The 18,342-nt window shown below is 42.4% G+C and overlaps 1 protein-coding gene across 1 annotated transcript; it reads right to left on the reverse strand.

The window, feature by feature from the left end:
- Positions 1 to 3,290: 3,290 nt before the first annotated feature.
- Positions 3,291 to 18,048, reverse strand: SERPINB2 (serpin family B member 2). Its single transcript, XM_025886762.2, has 8 exons — positions 17,890 to 18,048; positions 13,942 to 14,118; positions 10,892 to 11,008; positions 9,449 to 9,577; positions 8,810 to 8,927; positions 5,383 to 5,525; positions 4,611 to 4,775; positions 3,291 to 4,271 (listed from the first exon to the last, which is right to left on the reverse strand). The coding sequence occupies exons 2-8, from the start codon at positions 14,107 to 14,109 to the stop codon at positions 3,861 to 3,863; spliced, it is 1,251 nt and encodes a 416-aa protein (XP_025742547.1). The 5' UTR covers positions 14,110 to 14,118; positions 17,890 to 18,048; the 3' UTR covers positions 3,291 to 3,860.
- Between the last annotated feature and the right edge of the window lie 294 nt (positions 18,049 to 18,342).

The raw sequence follows: 18,342 nt of genomic DNA on the forward strand, positions 1-18,342 counted from the left end.
TCCAGATTCCTTTCCCACTTACCTCTTGATTAAAATTCTTATAGATATACTACCCATGTTGATAAAATCATGGTTGTGCCTTATTTTGATGCCGGTTTGGGGGTGGGCAGGGAAAGAAAAAGAGGTATTAGTATCCTAAGTTAACAACATAATTTTATCAACATAGTTTTGTTTGTTGTCATCATTTATGGCCTGCCCTATGTGTATGTGGCAATATGTACAGACATTACTAACAGAGCCATAGGGATAGGAACTATATGAATGGGGAACAGGGGTGGGAGGGATAGTTTTTGCTCTGGCCTTTTTTATGATATTGATGTTTAGACCACATGAATTTATTAGGTATTCCAAAAATTTCCAAGACAGAGAGAACTCTAGATGCATCAATAATATTCTCATAGGAATTCAGAAGAAGAGTATAAATTGAGTGGGAAGAGACAATGAGTGGATAATGGTTGCCCTATTCCTATGGGTTGCTATAAGAGAATACCAGAGACTGGGTGGTTTAAACCACAAACATTTTTTGTTTTCACAGTTCTAGGGGCTGGAAATCTGAGATCAGGGTGCCAGGCTGGTTGGGTTTTGGGTAAGGGCTCTCTTCGTGGTTCACAGTAGTCTGCCTACTCTCTGTGTCCTCATATGGTGGAAAGAGGAAGCTCTGGGGCGCCTGGGTGGCTCAGTTGGTTAAGCGACTGCCTTCGGCTCAGGTCATGATCCTGGAGTCCCGGGATCAAGTCCCGCATCGGGCTCCCTGCTCAGCGGGGAGTCTGCTTCTCCCTCTGACTCTCTTCCCTCTCGTGCTCTCTATCTCTCATTCTCTCTCTCTCTCAAATAAATAAATAAAATCTTTAAGAAAAAAAAAAGAGGAAGCTCTGATTCCTTATCTCCTCCTCAGGGCACCAATTACATCATGAAGATACCACCCTCATGACTTAATCTAACCCTAACCACTGTCCAAAGGCCCCATCTCCAAATACCATCACATTAGAAATGAGGGCTTTCCATAGCACATACCCAGCCACCCCATCCCTCCCACCCCCCACCACTCCAGCAACCCTTAGTTTGTTTCCTGAGATTAAGAATTCCTCATATCAGTGAGGTCATATGATACATGTCTTTCTCTGATTGACTTATTCTGCTCAGCATAACACCCCCCAGTTCCATCCATGTTGTTGCAAATGGCAAGATTTCATTCCTTTTGATGGCTGCATAATATTCCATTGTGTGTGTGTGTGTGTGTGTGTGTGTGTGTGTGTGTGTGTGTGTGTGTATATCTCACATCTTTTTTATCCATTAATCTGTCGATGGACATCTTGGCTCTTTCCACAGTTTGGCTATTGTGGACATTGCTGCTATAAATATTGGGGTGCACGTACCCCTTCAGATCCCTACATTTGTATCTTTGGGGTAAATACCCAGAAGTGCTATGGTGAGTGCTGTGAATTGTGCAAGACTGTTGAATCACAGATCTGTACCTCTGAAACAATACAGTATATGTTAAAAAAAAAAAAAAGAAGAGGAAGATAGCAGGAGGGGAAGAATGAAGGGGGAGAAATCGGAAGGGGAGATGAACCATGAGAGACGATGGACTCTGAAAAACTGAAGGTTCTAGAGGGGAGGGGGCTGGGAGGATGGGTTAGCCTGGTGATGGGTATTAAAGAGGGCACGTTCTGCGTGGAGCACTAGGTGTAATACACAAACAATGAATCATGGAACACTACATCAAAAACTAATGATGTAATGTATGGTGATTAACATAACATAATAAAAAATAACTAACTAAATAAATAAAATGCTAAAAAAAAAAGAAATGAGGGCTTTCACATACATATGGGGCAGAGGGACACAAACATTCAGTCCACAGCAATGGCTCAGTTTCCCAGAACTGAAGCAAGATACAAGTTTCCAGACGGAAAAAATCTGCTGATGAGCAAGACAAATTTTTCAGAACAATTCTAAAAAATAGTCTTAATGCAAGGAAATATCAAAAACATCATTAGGAACACAAAGAAAATTATGAAAACTACAAGGAGAAAGAATTATCTTGACATCAACTTTCCCACCAGCAATTTTTGGTGCTAGAAGACCATAAAATCATACCACTAAAGTCGTGAAGAGTGCTTTGAACCTCGAATTCCATGCCCATCCTCTAACTCAATAATGAGAGTGAGAAATATGGATATCTAAAGACTCAATGATTCCCAAAGCTGCGACTTATCGAATTGCTAAATCATTGAAGTTCATAGAAAAATGAATCTAAACATAAGAGAATGCAAGCAGAACCCTTAATTTTCAAGAATGTTTGATGTAGAGGAAACAAACCACAATTCAAGCTTTACACACCTATTTTTTTTTTGTAATTTTCCAGGATTCTACATTTGACCTGCTGACAGTGAGACAGTTTTATTTCTGACAAAGATAATAAACACCAGCACTAGTACTTATTAAACTCTGTACGTGCTCAGCATTCTTTCAATTGTTTATGATGTATGAATTCATTTAACCATCATGGCAACCTTATGAGAAAAGCATTACTTTTTCTAGACTGAAAACCGAAGCGTAAAGAAGCACCCTTCCTGGCCCATGGTTAGACGACTCATAAGGACTAAAACTGAGCTGTAGGGGCTGACAATCAAGGGCCTGATATTACCTGCTTAGCCACCATATTCCAGTGGATCATCTGTCCCTGCCTTCCGTTAAGGGGAGGCTGCTGCCTGGGAGACATTCTCAGAGTCCAGCCACACCCCTGCAGCCAGACTCTGCAGCCAGCTCGGACTCCCCAAACCAGACCCGCCTCAGTTCTCAGGACCTAAGTCATGTTCTGCTCTGTCTTTGACCCACTCAAAGCTTTCAGCACTATTGGAAGCAAACACCCCTAAAAGAAGACATTTGTGTTTCCCCTCTTACTCTTACGCCCAGCCCATCTTCCCCTCTCTGAACCCCCAGCTCAATGACCTTGACCATGATTCTATGTCTGAACCATTGGACCTGGTGTTTATTCCCGATATCCTTGAGGTTTAGCCATGAGGATCCCCAAAGGACTTTGACTCAAGCTTTTCTGAATTGCTGTGCCTTTTCCTGCTATGAGAAGGCAACTCTAAACCATTTTACACACAACCCCATCCCACTCCCAACACTGGGGGTTCCTGCAGGGGTGGATATCTTCTTATCTCCTTTATTCTGTTTTTTCTTGGTCCCCACAAAATGAGACACGATGCCTGATCCCTGGGGATCAAGGTATGACAAGTCTTAGGAGCTAACCACCCAATGGAATGACAACAAACAAATGGTTGTGTAGAAACATGTTTATTTTTTATATGTAGTTGTAATTTTATAAGTTATAGACACATCTATGTGATACATAATGCTAGAAATGCACATGACATATATTTTCCTGTTGTTCAATGCTTTCTTCTAGGTATTTATTATAAAAAGGGCATGGAAAGGACAACCACTCATCCCTCATTATACAAACAAGTAAATGTCCTTTTTTAGATAGAAAAATAACTGATCATCTGCTTCTGTAACTATCAGCTATATGAAACTGACAGTGAACAATAATTAAGACCATTCTATAAAATAATAAATAATATAGTAAAAGTTAATGCTATACAATAAACCGGTAGTAAGGAAGACCTAACTGGAGCATCATTCCACTTAGGAGACCAAATGATTAATAGGCTTGCAACGTTATGGTGGACAGCTGTCTCGTTATTTCGGTACTTATCATTAGCGTGTAGTAGGAGTTGTTCAGAAAAAAGCAGAAATGTATAGGAAAAGTCTCTAAATTTTTGGCACTTATTGCAATTCATGGAATCTTACAGCTCATACTACGAAATCCTGTGCAGAAACAGAACTTATCAATTTTCGGGTGAGATAAACCGGCCAAAAAAAAGGATGTTCTTGGTGATTTTGTGCATGATAAAGAAGAGGAAAGGATGGTCTGCCACAAACTGTGGACCTCCATGGCCAGTCCTCCCTGACAGAACGGCCCCGGTGCCGGCAGCTGCTTCCGTGCCCTCCTCGTTCACGTCCACGGTGGCTTGATGGAACACTTGGGACAGAAACAGGTCATTGGTGTCGGACATTCCTGAGAAGTCAGCCTGGCTCTGGCTGAAGGCTTCCTCCATGCCCATGCTCCTGAGGATGGATCTGAGTTCATAGCGCTCTTCTAATTTGAACTGGGGGAGGTACACCTCCACATCGTCTTCGGCTAGAGTGTCTTTGCTGGTCCAGTTAATGAATTTATCATAGGTTAGTTCACTTTCCAGCTACAAAGCCAAAATTAAAAAAAAAAAAAAAGCCTGTAAGTACTCAGAAAAGAAGGCAAATAACAGATAAGTCTCATGTTAACAATCAGTGACTATAACTTTACCATATTGTGGGCAATATAAAAATGTAATACACCGGTAAAATATTTGCAAGAACGTAACATGTGTGACATATTTTCATGCTCTGAATGAAAGTTTGAGACATGAACGTTTATTATCAACCAATTCGCATGTTTCTGTGAGGAGCTGCATACCATTTTCTAGACCTGTAGGCATGTTTATCATGAAAGGTGAGTTTAGCTCCAGAGGTTTCAAACAATCCAAGCTGGAATGGCTTACCAACTCCAAGCCAGTGGACACATCACCAATTTCATCTGGAAGCAACAGGAACATGCTGACGCCTCCAGCATATGGGAGTTCCAGAATCTGAGTCTTTAGGTCGCTTATGTATCCAATGTTCAGCTCTTTATGCAAGTACATCATCTGTACAGGTTTGCGCTGAGTCTAAAATTATTAAGAAGTAAAATATGAAAGTTGATACTAAGATGTCAGGAGATTTACAATTAGACATAAAAGAGAAATAGATTCTGCTTTAGTGTTGAAGAAATACAATCTTAAAAATCAACAAAATAAATTATTTATACCTTACAGTTGCTCTTATTAGCTTTATCATGATTCCATCTATTATTAAGATGGACAACAATAATAATTATAATAATACGAAAATGTTTGTTCAGTACCTGCCATGGGCCAAGAACTCGGTGAAATCTCACTGAATCCTTACAATAGCCAAGTTTTACTGATTAAAAAATGGAATTCCCAGAAGATAAATAAGGTCATGGATGGTTACTGGTAGCACCTTAGTGGCAGAACCTACAACTGCATCCAGAATTACGTAATTGTAAAGCCCATGGTCTTCACCATCACTTATATGGCCTCTCAGAAAATTACTGAGCGATACTCAGTAGCTTGAAGGAGTCAACCAACTATCCAATGTGCATAATTTATGACTAACAAGTCATGCAGGAGCATGAGTGGTCTCTAACTTTTCTTTTTCTGTCTTGGCCAAGGTCCTAAAATACATGCTAGGAAAATCCATCTTGTCTCATACCGCGTTCACACGGAAAGGATAAAGCCCATTTAATTTCTTCTCAAATGGAGTTTTCCACTTTCCTTTGAAGTAGACAGCATTCACCAGGACCATCTTGGTGTCCCCATCTACAGAACCTTCAGGTAACAAGTCTGGGATTTTGCCTGCAGAAAACATGACATATGTTTAGGTTTGTGACCAAGAACTGTGATGTTATTATGATTTGAATCTCTTGAGTCACCATCAAACTCAGCATCTACCTTTGTCAGCTTCTGCAGAGGTGATGATCTCAAGCTCGAGTTTTTCTCCCAATTTATTTAAAGCATAAATAAAGCAGACCACCTTTCTCAGACGGTTTGCAAAGTCCAAAAGGAAATGAAGAAGTGATGCATTTAAAATTTAGAATGACTATCAAACATGGAAAGATTTTCACCTCCTTTTATGTTGTTTTCTCAAAGTTTCACGCTCCTTCTATATCTGATCCAGACAATCTATGGGTCTGACCCACTGATTCATTCAAAAACTTTTTTTTTTTTAAGTCGTGCTAGACCTACAGTAGGAGAAAGGAAGAACTGCGCTGGAGGGGCTGAGAATATTGGAAGAGGTATTCAAAATCAGCAGTGAAACAATGTGTCAGAAATCCTGTAGCAGAATGCAAAGTACTGTGGCAGTGCAGAGAAAGAAGGGTCTCAGGAATTATAACATCCAAATGTAGTAGTTAACAAAAAAAAAAAATGGCTTAAGAAACAGCCCATTTACAGTTAATACCTACTCTATAATTTTTCAACTACTCAAATACATTATTTTACTTAATCCTGACAACTATTCTATTGGGGTATCCCTAATAGATCTTACACCAAAAGATCCCCCGCTGAGAAAGGTGAGCTGTCTCCTCAAGGTCACAAAGTGGTAAACTGGTTAGGATTCTGTGTGGACCTCCACCACCTCCATATGCTACTGACAGACACAGGACTAATATAAAGGTCAGTGTAATCTGACCGGCTTCCATATATCCATTCAATATATCCCCCAGGCAATTAAAACTCTTGGTTACTATTGAAAATTGCTATGGCTTTACTTAACTTTGTGATGTAAATGACAGAATTCATGTGATCATAATAAATAAAACAGACAATTCCCTCAAATTATTACAAAATCTGATAAAGCAGTCAGCCCAAAGGATGACAAGGCATTCTGGCAACACAACTGCTTGATTCACGGCCACTGAAGACAATGCTTAGAGAGAAAACGAATTTGTGCTGTTCTCAGAAAAGCAGAACTTCTACATATCTCCTGAACTCTGCGGTCAGTTTTTACTTCCACTTCTGTTAAACTTCACTTTCCCTGATTCCTCTGTGTCAGTGGCTTGTCAGTATTTTAGAACAATAATTTTGAAATCAGTTATAGAAATGAAGAACAAAAGTAGAACAACTATTTTCAGAGAAACAAAAACATTTTATAAGTTCTACAGAACTTGGTTCGTGTGCTTTTTCCCAGTATGGGAGCTAAGAAACTAAGGCACCAAACTATTCCTTGAAACAATGTTTTAAACATCGGAGTTACATGAGCATTTACTTTTGGCCTACATTATCAAACAAATTCTTTAAACACCCAAATAAGGAATTCAGAATTAGACTAAGGATCAAAGAAGAGGAACCCCCAGTTTCACCACTAACTGGTAGTGGAATCTCGAATAGGTCGTTAACCCCTCAGGGACCACGAGTCCACAACCATAAAGGGGCAAATTTGGATAGATTATCTCCAAGGACCTTTCCGGTCCTAACAGCTCATAAATCTATGAAATAACAGGACAGTTCACCCTCGTAATAATCTCTGTGTTTTTCTTCCTAAAAATCCATCTATGTGTTGCTAGCCAGCAATTTACAACCTATAATTCTACCTGGAGATTTGGGAGAATGAAGGATTTTCATTATCAGCCAAAGACTGTGCTAATTTTTGTGGGGACCCAGGAGAAGGGTGACATATTGGCCCTATGCTCAAATAATTTTAGTCTATATGGGATGGCAAAGGAAACAAAATAAAATCAGTTCAGTCACAGTTGAACGCTGTATAAGGCAAACGTTAACAGGAGTCATGAAACTATCAAAGCACCAAAGGGGTGGAGAAGAGACGAGTGGCTGGGAGATACCTCTAGGAAAGGCTAGGACTTGGGTTTGCCACCAAATTAAACTCTGACATTAAGGAATGCATAAGAAGCAAGTATGGAGGTAGCAACCGAGAGCTCAGGGGCCAGCAGTCGTCCGGCATGGTCTGTTGGATTATTAAGAATTCAAAAGTCAAAGCGAAGAGTAAGATCTTCTGCAGAGGCCAGCTGGAGGGCAGTGACGCTGTTTCTGTGTGGGGACATGGGGACATGGGGCAGCAGGACAAGTGTGTGAAGTCAGTCACCTCTGCAGTCTCATACCCTCTCCTGTGCTCTACACTGGAGTCCAGCCAATCGGCATTCCTTGCCCCAGAGGGCCAAGCTCTCTCACCTCTGCATCTTGGCACATCTGTGCACTGTGTCTAGAACTCTCTCCCCAGGCACCATGCCCTTAGCCTGCCCAGCTGCAGCCCATCCTCCTAATCACAACATAAACACTTCTCATTGCAGGGAGACTCCTCCCGTCGTGACACTGGAGGCCAGCGCCCTCCTCACGTGCTCCCGTGCAGGGTCCTGTATGTCCCCATAAAAGCACCTGTGACCACCTGACAGCCATCGCCGACTGAACTGAACACCTCCCCTACACTGTAAGTTCTAGGGTGGCAGGATCTGGTTCTGTTTCATTTACAGAACGTGTACAGTGCCTGGCACAAAATATACGGTGGATTAACCACCGTTCACTGAAGGACTGAATTCAATAACAATGAATGGATGATTTAGTTAAGTGTGAGTCCTGGTAAAAAACAAAAGTGAGGCAGGAGCCCATGAAAGATTTAGGGACATGAGCTGCAACAGGAGAAAGTGGTTTAGCAGGGACCAAAAGACCCTCACAGCAGATAGGCTCAGAATGGTGAAAAACAGGTAAAATAAGTTTCTGATCCCTCCTTCTCTATTGCCAGGGGTCTCACACCAGTTACTCAGTGGAGGGTCGCGCCGTTTTTCTTTGTTTTTGTCCACAGCGGATACAGAGCACAATTATTTCAATACTAGTATTTCCTACATTGGAAGACGTGTCTGCCTGCTTTCATATTTCCATCCTAAGGTAATATCCAAAATCAGATTATTTGAGTACTGAACACATGTCTTCCTACAGTAGACCTCAACTATTTTTTCTCACTTAAAACACTCCTCAGCTAAACGAGAATCAGGTTACATTCACCGAAATAATTAAGGTGAGGTGAATTTTAAGGGAGTTAGGGCCAAGTGCAGGAATGATGTTTTGAAAAACATAGATCAAACGTTCCTAACTGAAAAGAAGAACAGGAAATATTGCTTTGGTTTTACCTTTGGTTTGAGTCTTGACCCAGGAATTAATCTTTTTTCTGGTTTCTTCAGTACACTCTAGGAAGTCGACAGCCTGGGGTTCCGTAGAGTAGTATTTCTTGGAGAGTTGCATATATTCCTTTAAAGCAAGAAACGGGCCAAAGGTGACAGAGTATATATACTGAAAAAGACTTGGTGTAATTGTAAATCACGGGCTTTTGTCAAGATTTGGGGAGGGCTGGTTAAGGGGCTGAAGTAGGGGAAAGGGTGGAGGGTGGCTATGAGGGGCTGGGAGGCTGCAAGAGGAAATAGTGTGGATCAAAAGAGCTCCGTTGACCCCCTTGCCCACACTCATTTGCTCTCCTGCACTGTGCATTATAGACCCTGAGTAGGGGGTGAAAGCTGGCTCGTGGGTAGCGTTTCTGGAAATCACTGTTCCCCCAGCTTTAGCAGTCACTCTGCACATGGGGCCTTTGCAGCCGTGGGAGGGAGCGCCCAGCCACGGGAGCGTGCGCACCTGCAGCTGTGACCCAGGGCGTTTGGAGCCTCAGGGAGCTGGTGTGGAATTCTGACTCTCCTTGTGAATCACAGACAGAAGCTTTGAAGGTGACCTCATTGCACACTGGGGGCCCTGCCATTTCAATTGCAGGTTTCACTTACTTCCGTGAATCTCGCAGACTTCTCTCCAAACAGTTTATTGACGCTCTCCAATAAATACTCCCCTGTGGATGCATTGATCGCAGAGCTGAGAGAGCGGAAGGATGAATGGATTGAAGCTCCAGCTTGTGCCTTAAACAGAAAGGAGGGATCTCTTTATGTAACACAGGACGGCTAAACAAGATACTTCGTTAAGTAAATGTATTTTTTTCAATGCAACAATAAAATGCTGTATTAATGCACACTTAGAATTTTCTGACACTTTAGAGGAATCTCTGAGGAAATACTTTTGATACAGTGCATTAAACTCATAAGGTAATGTTTTACTTGTTTCAAATTTTGCTGTACCTACAGATTGTACTTAACCTTGAAGTAACCAACGTCCTAGAAGAAAGTAAGGCTTCTTTTGTAATTTCCTAAACTTCAAGGTCTCTGAGGGATTTTATTATATTAAAACATTACCAAAGAAATATTCTAGAAAAAGTTAGTATGTGTCTGAAAGTGCCCATTAAAGGGTAGTCTGTACAGTGGGAAATCTGGGTTTTGGAAAGCCATGAAAATTGTAGGTGAATTCCAATCCTCAGCCCGGAGTTTGTAAGCATGATGACAGCCACAGGGCTCGGTCCCACAACAGCTAGCAGCAGGTGAAGCCGCGGACAGAGCCCTGCAGATGGACTTCCAGGTGTCACAGGAGACCTGGCTGGATTGCCATCTTTATGGGGCCCTCTGGACCTCCTCCAGCCCATAATTCCCTGGGCAACAGGCAGATGGAGCCGCATTCCAAGAAGGAAGCTATGGGAGATCTCCCCCTACCTAACCCACGAGCGTATTATGGAAGTTGCTCATCAATAGGAGTACATCTATGCCCAGTTCCTGTAAGTTAGCTGGAGAGCTGATGTTTAAGGAAATATTGAGAAAAGATATTAATTAGTACCTGAGATAGATAGATGCTGAATAGATATGTACATACATACATAGATACATACATACATGGACAGGTGATAAATAAACAGAGGAGTTGAGAGGGATATCTAAGGGTCAGTGGTCTCTCATGAAGTCATCGGGCCTGACCTACCCCATTCCTCAATTGCTTGTCACTCTTTACCTTCTTCCACCTAGAAATCTGCATCCATGCATGTGTATTCTAGGAGTTGCTACCACGATTTCAGAATAAATTATACATGCCCAACTAATGGCAGAGTGGTATGATTAAATCTAGAACCAGTTTTGGACCTAAAAGTCCTGAAGTCTAGATTCTATTCTGGTCCTGCCCATATTTATCTGTGTGCCCATAGGATATTTATTTAAGGGCTCTGAGTCTTAGTTTTCTTTCTATGAATGAGGGAAGTTGTACTAGGTTCCTTCCCTGTCTACTACTGTGACTTTAAGACAAGAAGATTCTAGAAATAAAGTGCAAAAGAAATGATGAACCAGTGAGTCAGATACCTGCAAAATAGCCTCAGGATAAGTGCCCTTCTGGATCTGCTGCATGAGTTCACAACCTGTGAGTTTCTCTAGGGTCACTGGGGTCTTCGGGGCTCCAACTTTGTCAAACTGAAACACCTACATTTGGAATTAGAGAGAGCATATTTATGAGTATGGTTTCCTGCTAGATTACTTCACCTTTAAACCAATGGCCCTCAGGTACCTCTTAGCAGTCCCATCTACTTCCCTGCCTTTGCATCTTGGAATCAAGCACAGATATTCATTATACATAATATATAAGTGTCTGCAACTGAAATTTCCCTCACAAGAAACAGCTTGAGTTATTTTATACTAATCCATATACTGGCCATTTTGACAATAATTGGTTATTATGAGATGATTTATAACCTCTTCACTAAAGTATCTAAATTATCATCCAACCCATAAATGCCCTTGATAAAAAAAAAAATGCCAGTATTTTGAAGAAAGTAATAAGGTTAATTCACGACCTTGCATGTCTCTGTCTTTTCAATGGCCTTATCTATTATCCACTTTTAATCTGTCAAAAACTACAAGCCCAAGTTAGTTTAAGCATAAACACGGTTACTCACTATTAACAGGGATCCCCTAAAATATTGGCATACGCCGCACTACACATAGAAACCCGTGTGGGAGACGGGACCGGGGTCAGATGATGTAAGTGTCAGATCCAGAAAACACAGTGAAGCTGGCAGGTGAAGGCTGGTCCTACGAAGCTGCCTCAGGCTCCTTCCCAGCATGACAGCTTTCTAGCCTGGCGTCTCCGGTCTCAGCACCCCTAGGCTGGCCCTGCACCCAGGCCTCCCCGCAACCTCCCACATCCTTTGGGTCCCGTTGGGCCTGCGTCACATCCCTTGTGAGGCCCGTGGTGAGGGGGAACCTATCTGGTCAATGGATTGATGGTGGGGACTCTGCTGACAAAGGAAACGCAAGCTTGTCCAGCCAGGTCGTGAGCTTCTGGGTTGGCAGGACAGGTGTTAAGGGCTACGGGATCTTTCTCTGCTCTTTCGATCATACATCATAAGTCCCATCTAACACTCTGGAAAGAAGTGGCCCTACTCTGTCCTCGCAGGAGGGAGGAATATTTCTTGAAACAGCTTTTCTGGTTTTCATCCCTTCTAAGGAAGTTGATCCTTAAAAATCAAGAGTCTCCTGGCTAGCCCTAAAGACTTCCTGAATTGCTGCAAAAGCCCCCGCAGAAATGGGGGATGGGAGGGGACCCTGGGCCATGCGGAGGCCACAGGGTAAATAGAGGCAGGCACACTGCTCAGCCAGGCAGCGGAGCCCCAGCAGGCCTGGGGCTTCATCCTGAACATAAGAGCCTTCCATGTCTTTCCATCCTTCCCACTATAACACCGTGAATTTACCAGTCACACCAAGTCCCAGCCATGGGGCCTCTTCCCGGCCCCGCCTCCTGGTCCGTCAAATGAGTATGGGATTCATAGCCTCTAGCTCATAGCGTCGTGCAGCATGTGGGCAAATTCATAGAATGCTCTGGGGCCCCTGGCTAAGGTGCCGAGGAGCACCCGCTGCTGGAACAGATACAGCTCCCAGACGCTCTGCGGGTTAACTCCAATCTTCACACCTGTCCTCCAGGCTGGGCACTCTTCATTCCCATTGTGTAGACGAGAGCGCTGAGGCTCAGGGAGTCCCGGTGCCTTCCCTCACAGAGCTAGTAAAGAGTGGCGAAGCCACCACTCCACACCGCCTGGCCTGTCCCCGAAGTCTGCCCTTCTTCCTCCAAGCCAAAGAGCCCCTCTTCTTCTTTTTAGCAGGGAATTGACCACATTTTCCTTCGAATTGTAAAATCAGTACATGCAGCAGAGTTATAGGAAAACAATATAACATCTTTGCATAGACCCACATGCGTGAAGCACTTTCTAGATACAGAAAAGCCGTCTGTGCCCAGAGTGACCAATACGTTCATTTGCCTCTGGTGTCAAAACTATTTTTTTTTTTATTTTAACAACCTAGAGTACTTCATTTCTCATTCTCCCTCGCAATATGTTACTTCTGCTCCCTTTACAGTTAAAAAATTAAGACCCTGATGTTTTCTGAAGTTTGCCATGCAGTTCAAGTTTCTCCCTGCCCAAGGGGAAGAGAGTAAAGGGGAAGGAGTATTGCCAAACAGTGCTGGTATCAGGGTTGAGCAACTGAGTTTTGTTGTAAGCCAGGATGTTTAAACTGCCACACACACAGGGAGGGATGCCTTTTACCTCCTGGCCTCGTGCAGCGAGATTGGCTAACCCTCCCTGTGAACAACCTCAAACCCGGTCCATGGTAAATGGGTCACCGTGTACCATCAAAGGACCTCTGTAGGCTGAGGCGTGGTTCTCATGGGAAACCCCAAAGTGGCCGGGGGCATTTTGGTGTAACTGAGAGCACAGTGCATGCTTGTGAGAAAGCAGGGCCTGTAGCTCAAGCATACAATGTCAACATCTGTGGTTATGCGAATCTGAAAGAATCTTAATTATATCATGACCCTATCCAGCTCACTGACCTAGGACATAACAGGAGCAGGTGCTTTTTTAAAGGCACTGAATTCATCCCACTGGAGCCCTGTGGTATATGGTGTATTTCCAAGGCCCCAGACTCAGTGAAAGAGTCCCCTGACTGAGCTTGTGTCCCTTCACCAAGGACTGAAGCCAGGGGCCTTGACAGAAAGACCTCACAATGCTCCCGCACACCCTGTCCACCCTGATTTTGAAAACTGGCCATCAGACCAGACACCATTTTGTTGACATGAACTCACTCACGGGGGTGAATATGGCTGAGGCCCTCTGAAGTCATACTGCTCTCCTCACATCTCCAGCGGTGTGGTGACCTCAGCTGTTCATGACACTCTGCAATCTACAGTTAAGAGTTTTCATGGTTTAGCTGTTTCATAGATTTGAATCTCGGGAACTTGTGTGGTAATGGCACATGACAACTATTGACCTTGGTAAAGTCAAGCTACCTGAAGCATAAAATTGTGATTCTATAAATCCATTCAGGAGAGACCCAGTCCTAGTTTGGAATTTTAAGACACTCACCTTGGCCATCTGATGTGCAGTGTGGCCCCTGGCACCCAGGTAGACCATGGCCATGGTGGATGAGATGCTCCATGGAGAGAAGAAGAGATTTGGGGTGGCACTAGTATTTGCCAGATGCTTGAAAAAATTGAGGGCAAAGATTGTGTTGGCCACATAAAGGTCTTCCATTGTTTCAATCTGGAAGGAAAGTGAGGAAGAAAGAAACAGCTCTGAAAGATGACTCAACACTTTGGGTGATGTCGGCTGAGTAGGACAGGGTGTACTCTGCACAGGGGTTCCCTCTCTGTTCTTCCTTCATGGAACAACATGAACTAGAGCCCGGATGGCAACATGGTCATGTGACCTGTGCAGCCTCATGGGGCTCCAGGTTTCGAGTGATGCTCTGCTGTCACCAACTTAAAATTCTTCATAATTTTGAACAAGGGGTGCTGCATTTTCTTTTTGTACTGGATCCTGTAGCTGATCTTGAGATGCAACAGTTAAGTGATGAGTAGGGATGCTCCATATAACAATCATAATAACAGCAATGACAATGAATAGCATTTATTAGACTCTTACTGTACAACAGATGCTGTTCTAAACATTCCACCAACCATTTAATTCTTGCCAAAACCCTATGAGAAAGGCATTGTTATTTGTGTTTTATGAAGGAAGAAACTATAGCTCAGACGATCAAGAAAGTGACCAGTGTCACCCAACTATAAGGCATGGAAGCCAGGTGGGTGGCCTCCAGGGTCATGTTTTCAACCTCTGGGCTGCATCTGCAAATATCCAGCACACACATGGGCAAATACAAGAATATTCAAACACATTCTTGTTGGCCCCACTTGAGATTGTCTATCTTCTTTCAGATTCCCTGTTTCTAGAAGTGGCTTAGATTCATCATTTGAGGGTTAGTATTTTTACCCAGCTCCTACCTCCTGTACCCCCTCTCCCCCTACACACACACTTACATCCACAGCCTGCAATAAAACAGCTTTCCACACTAAGGAGTTCAGTACAGGGGCGGGGGGGGGCCTGCTGGAATGGCCACCTGCTTCTCCTCACCGCCCCCAATCAAGGAAATCCATTTCAGGTAGCCTGCATGCAATGAACACGAAACAGACACACACACACACACACACACACACACACACCCTATTACCACCTGAAGATAAAGGACAGACACATCTTCCGTGACCCAAGTCTCCGTGTGAAGGGGAAAGCATGGGCACACCCGAGGTGTGTGTGGGTATCTGTTGGTACTGGCCAGCGATCATTTTTCTGGCTGTGTGTTTTGCTTTCACGGTGGCTTAAAACACACCCTATAATTACCAAAATACATAAATATACCAAATGACGCTGATGTTCATCCCACAGGAACCTTTGTGACAGTGGCTTCCCAGAGCTGAGGAGGGGCAGAGGGAGGTCCTGAGGTGAGGGACGTCCTCTTCGGTAGGCTTGGCTCACTCAGCAGGCTTCCCAGCAAGGGCCAGCACTGCCTTCCCTCCCCAATCCAGGGCAGTCTTGGGGCAACACTTGGTTCGTGAACACTTCTTTTCAAGAAAATCATTGCAATTTGTATCAAAATGTCTCATTGGAAATACCACTCAATTGTATTTTATTGAGACAAAACTGTAAATTAAGCAAAGTTTGTCCCTGAAACCACCTCTTCTCATTCAATCCTCACAGGATCTAAAGCGGTAGATACTGTTATCTTCATTTTATAGGTTACCTCCTGACGCTCAGAGAGATTAAGTAACTTGCAAGTCACAGAGCTTCTATGCAGTGGTACAGGGATTTGAGCCTAGGTCTGCTTCAGGAACCCACTCAATCCACACTGCCTCACACTCCCTCTCCTGCTGGTGGTGAACTTCACTATTATGTGTAAGAGTTTAGGTAGGTTACTAGCTTGAGAAATGCTAGAAAGAGGAAATAAAAATAGGAAGGTAGCAAGTCTGTAATGCTCCTAGAAGGCGTATTAAGTGGGAAAAAAAAAAAAACAACCCAAACCCTGCTAGTGTTTTTTTTTTTTTTTCCTTGCTTCATCACTGAGATTAGGTTAACTTGGGTGGCTCACACATTTGTTTCCCCTTCCTTCTACCGATTTAAAATTGTCTTGAAACTAATTAGTCTTACTGGGCAGATCGTTTTTGTAAATTACCTCAGTAACATTTTGGAAACAAACTGAGAATCAATATCATAAATAAAACATATCTCTATCCTCATGTGAAGAAAATAAATAAGGGCTCAGAACCAGAAAAGTAACTGCAGGCTTCTCCTAGACCGGATCCTTCATAGTATCCTGCGTATCAGTCACTCTGACACTAACAAAATGTAAGTGTTTAAACAAACTATCAGAGAGGCTTTTGATAGATTTCTGGTGACTTTATAAAGGAAAAAAGTACATAAGGACAGCATTAAATTGTCCCAGATGCGTTTACTTCTTTTAAAAATAGTCTAGTTTTTATTCTTTAAATACGGTGCAAATAACTATTTAACATAAAAAATAATATCTCATGTCTATATTGCAGTTACCAAATTCCTTCAGCAGCTCTGTTTTTGTTTAATTTGTATTATTACCTGCCCAGGAAAACCTAGTAATTTCTTGTTACAAAAAATATGGAGATGTAGACTGCACAGCTAGTCAGAGCCTAGACTGAATCTCAGCTCTCCGATTCCAAGTCTGGTGATTTTCACATGAGGTTTGAAAAGTTTGCAGTCTTAGAAATCTATGAGGGCACACATATGGCAAGTTTCCTCTCAGACAACTCCACGCCTTACCTTTAGGCGGGAATCTGCCTGAGACAGTGTACAACTGAAGTCAGAATGATGTCAAATAGCATCATCGCCCAAAACAGGTGATACCTGTTGTGAGTTTCTTACCACTAAAATTTTTAAAAATTGTTTCATTAACTTCCAAATATCATGCTGCTAATTAAGGCTTAATATTATCACGAGGAAGAATAAATGGAAAGCATACATGGGGCTGGGCTCCAAGATATCTGTGTCACTTCCTGCCACACAAGTTAACAAACGTGCCCTAAAACTCAGCACACATCATCAGGAAGCTGGGAGGTGCCCCCAGGCGCCACTATGGCCCTCTTCTTGTTGGCGCTGGATGCGAGATTTGAGTCTGTTGTGTCATTTAAAACAATTTTTTTTTTGTGACAACATAGTGCAAACATTTAGAAATTGACCACAAAAATCCATGAAAACAAAGAGAAAATAGTACCTTCAAGGAAACGTCCCATCCAAACTTAGCACATTCTCCCCCAACAAAATTAAAAGCAGTTCCTGTTATTTGATGATTTTCATAATGAATGAGTGTCTGTTTATGGGTATTAAATGATTTATTAAACCTGAAGTAAATCAGAAGTAATTTCAGTCAATCCAACAACTAGTTTGGCAAATTTTTCTCTTCCACTAAATTGACCAATTATTTAACTAAATTCAATAAATATAAGGTGGGGTTGAACAGACCCAACTCAGTTTGCTGCTGAATTTCTGTAATTTCTGATAGCTTTAGATACTATCATCTTTCTTATTTTTATATATTTATATACAATTTATAGATTACATTCATTGCTTAAATTACTGTCTGTTAATTGATCTAACCATTTCCATCCAATTCAGTGTCAAAGCCCTAGTTAGTAAAGAATATACATATTCTAACCTGTTCGATAAAATCAACATCTCAACTTGATTGGTCGCTTTAGTTTAGTTAATGTTACACAGGCATCTGCTGGCTTCTGAGATTCAAGATTAAGCCTTACTACAAATTTAATTCAAATCTTGACCTAAAATATTTTCACTTAAAAGAAATCTAAACAAGAAAACACCATGACATTTTTACTCATCTCCTAAAGACACCCCACACCTTAATTTTCGCTATTAATAATCCCGGTACAAAGCAAGAGGGAAAAAAATGAAAGCCTGTTTCCATGGCCACGGAAATCAATGAAATACCTGGTTATTCCCGGAGGCACTGCTGAGAAGAAACTGTCTGTCCTCAGAGAGCTATCATAGTGCAGACAGGGAGACTGGTTATATAAAGCTCTGCCCCTCCCACAGAGGCTTTTTTTTTTCTCGCTCTCTTTCTAATCTTTATCCTTTGAGTGATTCAACATTTTACTCAGCAAGACATCACTATTGTAAAAAGGTTTGTTTGCTAAGGCACCGTTTAAGAAATTTGTTCAGAGGATGACGTCATTCAGAAACTTGAGAATTTGGCAATACCTACACATGCCTGTTAAAATTACCTGAAGTTTATCAGCCCGTTTCAAGTGTCCCCCTCTACACCTGCGCCCAAGGACAGTGCCGAATTCTACAATAACCTTTTAACATTGCACGGGGATGGCTCGTGGGTTGCAATATTTAAAGACAACAGAATCCTTTCTCTCTGACTCTAGACAGCCCCCA

This window comes from Callorhinus ursinus, unplaced genomic scaffold (assembly GCF_003265705.2).
Source record: "Callorhinus ursinus isolate GAN/ISIS: 27379988/994484 unplaced genomic scaffold, GSC_fseal_2.0 scaffold11, whole genome shotgun sequence".
In the NCBI taxonomy this organism is placed as follows: domain Eukaryota; kingdom Metazoa; phylum Chordata; class Mammalia; order Carnivora; family Otariidae; genus Callorhinus; species Callorhinus ursinus.

Bases quoted from the DNA above. Each gene is read 5' to 3' on its own strand.
- SERPINB2 (XM_025886762.2), bottom strand. From the start codon at position 14,109: ATGGAAGACCTTTATGTGGCCAACACAATCTTTGCCCTCAATTTTTTC. The intron at 11,009-13,941 runs GTGAGTGTCTTA...TTCCAAATGTAG, and splicing joins CTGCACATCAGATGGCCAAG to GTGTTTCAGTTTGACAAAGT. The intron at 8,928-9,448 runs GTAAGTGAAACC...CTTGCTTTAAAG, and splicing joins AGTCTGCGAGATTCACGGAA to GAATATATGCAACTCTCCAA.